This window comes from Amblyomma maculatum, chromosome 3, assembly GCF_055883805.1.
Source record: "Amblyomma maculatum isolate TAMU_Amacu chromosome 3, ASM5588380v1, whole genome shotgun sequence".
Classification (NCBI taxonomy): Eukaryota; Metazoa; Arthropoda; class Arachnida; order Ixodida; family Ixodidae; genus Amblyomma; species Amblyomma maculatum.
The window spans coordinates 148,284,495-148,291,371 of NC_139346.1; the positions used below are offsets into that span (position 1 = coordinate 148,284,495).

The 6,877-nt window shown below is 44.3% G+C and overlaps 1 protein-coding gene across 1 annotated transcript; it reads right to left on the bottom strand.

Annotated features, from left to right (window-relative positions):
* Positions 1–2,863: 2,863 nt before the first annotated feature.
* LOC146196361 (uncharacterized) lies at positions 2,864–4,471 on the bottom strand. The gene is made up of 3 exons (XM_084598185.1): positions 4,312–4,471; positions 3,404–3,899; positions 2,864–2,919 (listed from the first exon to the last, which is right to left on the bottom strand). Coding segments are annotated over exons 1-3 (501 nt in total). The 5' UTR covers positions 4,315–4,471; the 3' UTR covers positions 2,864–2,917.
* Between the last annotated feature and the right edge of the window lie 2,406 nt (positions 4,472–6,877).

Here is a 6,877-nt window from a genome sequence, read left to right on the forward strand (position 1 = left end):
CAATCTCGACGATGTGACAAAGAGTACCAGCAGGTCGAACGGCAGCCCATCGGGCGGAGTTGCATTTTGTGTGGCTGTGCGTGTGAGGGAATGAACAACGTTGAACGCATATGCATATTAAACAATTTAGCAGGAATACATATCCAAAACTAAAGAGACCAACTTGGAGGGCTCCCAGTCATCAGCTCTATCAGGGCCATAGTTTATTAGGGCGAAAGCCTTTAATGCCTCATCGTTGTCAGCAGGAGCTGTCGGCCGAGGGTGTAACACTTTCTAAGGAATAACCAAGAAGGGTTTTCTGGCGGGCTAGTTGGTGCTAGAGACAGAAAACACGTACACACACACTGCGCTCTGTGTGTGTACGTGTTTTCTGTCCCTGTCCGTGTTTTTTTCGCGCAGTTTAATCATGAGCGATAATAAATAACGCCGGTGAACTTTGATGCGTTCATCGGAATGTTGGTTGTGTTGTTGTTGTGGCTCTAGGAACAAGGAAAAGAAAATGCACGGTCCTGCTGCTGGTTCTGCAGCTGAGCCACCTCCGCTGCCTCCTTAATTGATTGATTGATTGATTTATAAGAAGGGAAAGGCGCGGTAACTGTCTCACGTGTTTTCTGTGGACACCGCAACCTCTCTCAACAAAGGGAAGGCAGGAAGGTGGGAGTGAAAGTGGGAAGAGAGAAAGAGGAGCCATAGTGGAGGGCTACGGAGTAATTTCAACCACCTGGAGATCTTTAACGTGCGCTCACATCGCACAGCACACGGGCGCCTTGCTTTTCGCCTCCAGCGAAAAGCGGCCGCCGAGGCCGGGATTCGATCCCGCGTCCTTGGGAACAGTAGTCGAGCGCCGTAACCACTGCGCCACCCCGGCGGGGGTTCGGGCACGTCGCGTCTGTCTGTTACGGCGCGCCAAGGCCAGCGCGCACATACACGTAACTTCGTTCGTTTAAGCGTCCCCTTTCCCTCTCGCCTAGCCGCGCATCGTCATTGGTTAGATGCGGCCGAAACTTCTGGAGAGGACGAGAGAGGGGCTTTAATCCGGCCGGGTGAGTCCCCGTCGCCGCTGAGTGATGAGTTGGAGAAGTGACGTGGATGCGTGCAAGCGTGCGGTCTCCCCTCGCGCGGAGATGTTTCTTCAATTCGCTCGAATGTTCTACGCAGACGCCGCGCTGACTTAAAAATGTGCGCCGATTGCGTGACACTGCACCAGGCACCAGACACCATCCATTATACATAATAATCGTTCGCCATGACTTCTTGACTGTTATAAACACTATATCATGCGACATAGGTGTTGCCAAAAGTATAATGTAGTCACAATACCATGTCGCCTTCCACAGCAGCAGTAAGGCATGGCTGGATAGGGTGTAGGCCGACAACCGACAGCAGCTTCCCGCAATTCAAGGCTCTAATGCTGGATCATAGTTTTGAATATTTTCTATACCTTTGGGAACAATAAGGAGCTTGCTACTTGTAATTACTTGTAAGGAGCTTGCTTGTAATTAGGCATGCTAACCGGGATACGGAAAGACAAGTAAATTAGGCTTGATATCGAGGAAGGGCGGTTTGAAGCGAGCCTGGTTCTGGGAGCGTTTCCTCAAGTGCTGGCAACACAGACTAAGCAGCGTCATAGATAAAGGCATGCACGCAGTTATTTAAAAATGCCAGCTTTACTTGCAGGTTTTCCTGAAGCGTCTATGCACACAGTATCGGTCACTGGCAGGCAAACTTCTTTTCAGAGTTTCGCGTGTGCTCTGAGCAGGCACGATTCTCTGATTTCTTCTTTCTTGCCATTGTATTTGCTGTAGTTTGCAAAATGTAACATGATTTCGATAAAATAGGTTTCTTGTTAAAGCCAAGGGTCGTTTGTGTTTGATCAAGTTATAGTATAGTCAACAGACATTTCTACTATGTAAAAATATTGAATTTGCTGATATGCTATCCAAAGGTTACCACATCTACGACGCTGAGGCGTAAAATCACAGAATATGGTTGATCAGAGAGGGGATCGGATCCGCTTTACGTCTGTAATCTTGTTAAAGCTTCCTTAATTCAGCGCTTAAGTTAAAACGTTTCACAAATATTTTATTCCGCATTTGAAGTTTCTGCAAAGCTTCGGAAATAGTGGGATAAAAGGGCATGCCACTAAACTGATTGTAGTTGCAGAAGCGACGAAAGGGCAATTCGGCTCTCAGATGTAGGAATAGTTACAAATGAGTTCACAAAACTATCAGTAAAATACATTCCCTATTGGAGCGTCCCAGTGGTTGCTGTTCATATCTTCCAAACTGGTCCCAAAAGTTCCCCCTGTGATCTTTATTGATACCACATGCGCTCGTTTTTGAGCGTCTCATGTTCTGCTGAGCGAGAACATAGTAGGCCACTTTGTGCTTCGATGAAGCATTCAGCGTTATTCTTCAATCTTCGCTGCGTGTCCGTAATACACTAACTCTACGAAGATATTTGAAGTCATATTGCACCCCGAAAGGTTTAATGCTTGCATCTTCCGCAAACTTTGAACCTAAACCCATCGTCCCACCGTTTACTTTCAAGATACTTTTTTCAGGCGCTTCAAGGGTTTCACCGCTTTGCATAAATGTTTGGCCGAAACATATCAAGACGTGTTGTCAAATTTGTACATTATATAGTGATTTTTGGCATTGCAATAAAAATAGAAAAACCAAAAATGTGGTAGAAATACATGCTGTTCGTTTGAGGAAATAAACTATAAAGGATATCTAAAGCGTCAATATTTCCTCAGCTGGTCCGTTGAGGAGCCTAGAGAATTGGGACGCGAAAGGCCTGAGACACAAAGCCGAGACAGCGTGTACATGCCTAATTATACAGAGTAGAGAGACACATTCGGTCACGGAAAGCATCAATCCATTTATTTCTCTCTGACTAGAATACCAGGCTTCTCTCCTGTAAAAAAAAAAGAAAAAAAGAACGGCTTAGACTTCAGTAATTAGGAAGAAATAATTTGAGAGCTAACCTTGCTTAAACATTCTTCTGGCGATTAAATAGAGTTAATACAACTGACACACCTAACTGTAGTTAAGAGTTGTCACAGGTAGTTCCCAAACATGCAATAAAGTTCAAAAATGCATATTAAGAAGCCAGTTGAAGACTTTTTATTACCTTGCCTTCCTCAGAAAATGCAATCGACGCATGCAAGCCTTCATTACAAATTAGAAAAGCTACGAAAATGCTTTCATGGTGCGTCAGCAGCACTGCAAAGGCGGGACGGAAGAGAAACGAAATGTCCGACTTTCGATGCGCTGTTGAGACTACCATGAACACTTGAGAATATGCCAAAATGTCAGTATTTTTGAAAAAGGCTAGCAAGTAGGAGTCTGCTGGATGTAGAAATAATCTCAAAAAGTCAGCTACAAAAGTGCATACTCACACTTCTTGCGGAGAAGGGCTCCGTAGTGGAATGGAGTGCCGAGGCCGTAGCCGTAGTTCAGACCGTAAGAGCCAAGGCCGTAGCCATAGCCGTAGTGGCCAACACCGTAGCCCAGGGTACCAATGCCATAGCCGTAGACTGGGGCGGCGTGGTAGGAAGCAAGGGCTGGGGCAGCTTGGGCAATGGTGGCCACAGCTGGGGCGTGGTGGAGCGTCGTGGTGGCAACAGCTGGAACAGCATGGATGGCGGCTGGAGCTGCCGCGTAAGTGGCGACTGGAGCTGCATGGGCAATGGTGGCCACAGCCGGGGCGGCGGCGTGGATAGCGGTAGAGTAGGTGGCGACTGGAGTGGCGTGGGCGACGGTAGCGATGGGAGCAGCGTGGGCGACCGTGGCCACAGCTGGAGCAGCAGCCAAGCCCAGGCCGTAGGCGGCACCGCCGACGTAGGCCGTGGCGAAGGCGCCAGTGGCGACAGCCAGGAGGATGCAGGCGCGGATCTGGAGTGGAGAAAGTGAACAAGCTTTCACGCTTAAATACGTGCGCTCACTTGTCATTGAAGCGATTCTTTCAGGAATTTGGGGACATATTAAATGTATCACCAACTCGATATTTGAATACGTCGTATATATCTTGAATAAAACATGGATGAAATTAAGTAATAGAAGTATTCGCACGTTAGAGCGCTGAATGCAGTTTTAAGATGAGAATGACAGCAGGTATATTTATGAATATTGAAACTGCTAACCTTTCTTGCGAACCGTTGAGTTTTCAATAAGAAGGTAAAACAAACGTTATTCCTAAACATATACAGCATATTTCCAAATACATCTGAAATATATTTAGTCAACGCGTCAATGTGGGAAACGCTAAGTCTGGCGTATCGGTCCCGAAGAATAAAACTCGGCTCACCATTGCTGCTTCTCGGCTATTCAGAGAGACAATGCCAGAGGTGTGCACCCTTCCGAACCGATTTTATACCGTACAGCATGGACAAAACTGTCTTCCGCACGAATGCGAGATGAGTAAAAGGAACGTGAGGCCCTTGCAAGAGAAAAAATACTGCCGTAGAATATTCTCCTTTGTCACCAAAAAGGACAATTGAGGGGCGTTCTGTTTCACGCAACTCCACCCATAAAACTGAGTACCGGCAATACTTTCCAGTAGAGAGCAAAAAAAAACTAACAGGTATAACCAGTACAGTTCCTATGCACAGGGATGACTACTAATGCGCTTTGTAAAAAAGCACTTGCTCTCTTTGCGTCACGTTCGCCTAATCACGTCGTTACAAAAAATTAAGTCAGCCCACAGCGACTTTTATTACAAAAAAGCGACTTAAACGGACAGACCCCTGATGGGCAGCAAGATAGGATCGACGTGATTCGAAACCGGCTTCTGCAAAATTGCTTTTTCATTGAACTCTTTCTTCTGTATGGTGCTGTTAGGGTGGCGCATTATGACCTACATAGTTGCGCTACCTTACCTGATAGAGTTATGCTAATATTTAGCAAAGGCAGTGAATGTGGCTTCTTTGGTTGCCTAGAACAGCCTTTATTCCCGCCCCATAAGAACAAAACAAAAACAAATCATTTCTTCTATGGTAACTATATTAAGGCACTTTTACCTATTTTTCTTATTATCTACATAATTCAGATAAAATATTTCTTTTATATGGAAGTGGCAACAATAGCATAATTTTGGCAGTAAATGCTGCACGACTTTGGAGAAAAAAATAGCCTGTCTATTGACAATGTCGTGGCAACGTTGGTGGACCAAAAGGTCTCCTTGAAGAGGAGCGTGGTCATCTAGTACACGAAGCTACTGAACAGTAGCTTATAAAACGAAATTAACTCGAAATTGGGCAGACAGGCACCACAGGTTAAAGAAGAGGACAGCAGAAAACTAGCCAAAAACTCGGGAGTTTTATTGAAGTAAGAAAACAAAGTGATGCTGGACTGCACTGATAGATATTATGCGGTGCTCTGCGTCAAACCTAAAGAGATTCTAGATCTCGTAAAAATTGTTCCGGTTTATTGAAGCGAAAATAGTTATAATTCTAGTGAGAATGAGCTGGTGATTATATATTCAGAAACTGGTGAGCACCTATGACAAGCTGTGTAATAAGGCACTTTTCAACGAAATTGTATGTTTGAGGAGACTTCTCCTAGCGGCCGATTTCGTCTCGAAGAGGTCAAGAGTTGAGCATGATATTACATCCTGACACTCATTACGAAGAAATTTCTAGATTCTGTTCCAAAACTACGACTGTTCCTAAGGATGTGTGTGTTTTTCGCTTCATCTGAGAGCAGTTGTTTCCAATTGAAGCTTATCAAAAACTACCCTACATCTACGATTTTTCAATCTAATTTTTAGATCTTACGTTAGGTGGCAGAAAGCATAGTTTTGGATCAAGTGATCAGCCGCTTTACAGCCCTCAAGGCTAGAAAAGGGAAATTTTGACATTTGGAATTGTTTCGTCTTTGCTTTATGCTCGTTGCGTCAATATCCGCTTTTAAAAGGTGTCTGATATCATCTGTTATAAATTACGCGAAGCAAGATGCTTTAGTGTGTTCCTACGAACACATTGGCGACTGCTTGTTCGTTTTATGGATGCATCAAGGGGAAGGCTTATTTAGTATTGAGTCAGACGTAATTAGGCACTTGTCTCTTTTGCAATCTTCGTGTTTTGGGGTGTGGCCAGTGAAGGTTTCAAATGAGTGCTTATTTCTTTCGTAACTTCAATTCTTTTATGTGTGTACGAGTTGTCCTCAGTCTATGGACCTATTTTTTCTCAGTTACCAATTCAATGCATATCCGTGCGCCCGTCATCAAATGGTCTCACACTTTTGTGTTTCCCTATTCGCTTATTCTTAATTACCATTCCTGTGAATGCAAGTGCAATTGTTCTGTGCGTGTTCAAATCATAAAGTGGTCCTAATATTGAATCGGTGGAACAAATGAAAATGACATGAACCAAGGCACGGGTCATCTACCACTGATCACAGTTTTCACTCGTTACACTATGCCACAAGTATACAAAATAGCACACATTCTCCCTATGTTGTAATTATGACGGCGTCAGCCACTTACAACATTTTCATTATTCGAACCTGGATCGGTCCATGTGTTTGTACACACTTAATGTTTTTGATTTTTATGGTTTTGGTGCAGAAATTTATCCGTTGAAAATCACCTGCAATGTTTATTTATTCAGAAGTGCGCCGTTTTTCATAAAACAAAGACAACACCTCAGTTCAGGTTTGCTATTCTGGAAATAAATATGTAATTTTGTTGTTATGATACGAGGTTATGATATCATGAGTCGCTTGTATGGTTATGTGCATATCTTGAAAAAGGAAACAGAAAAAAATGCCTCCACTTAGACCCTATCCTGGTTGCTCAGAACGATCTCTCGCTTAAGTCTTGAAGAGTGCGAAAGTGATGGTTTGGCACCAGATGTAAGGGGGCGGGTGAGGGG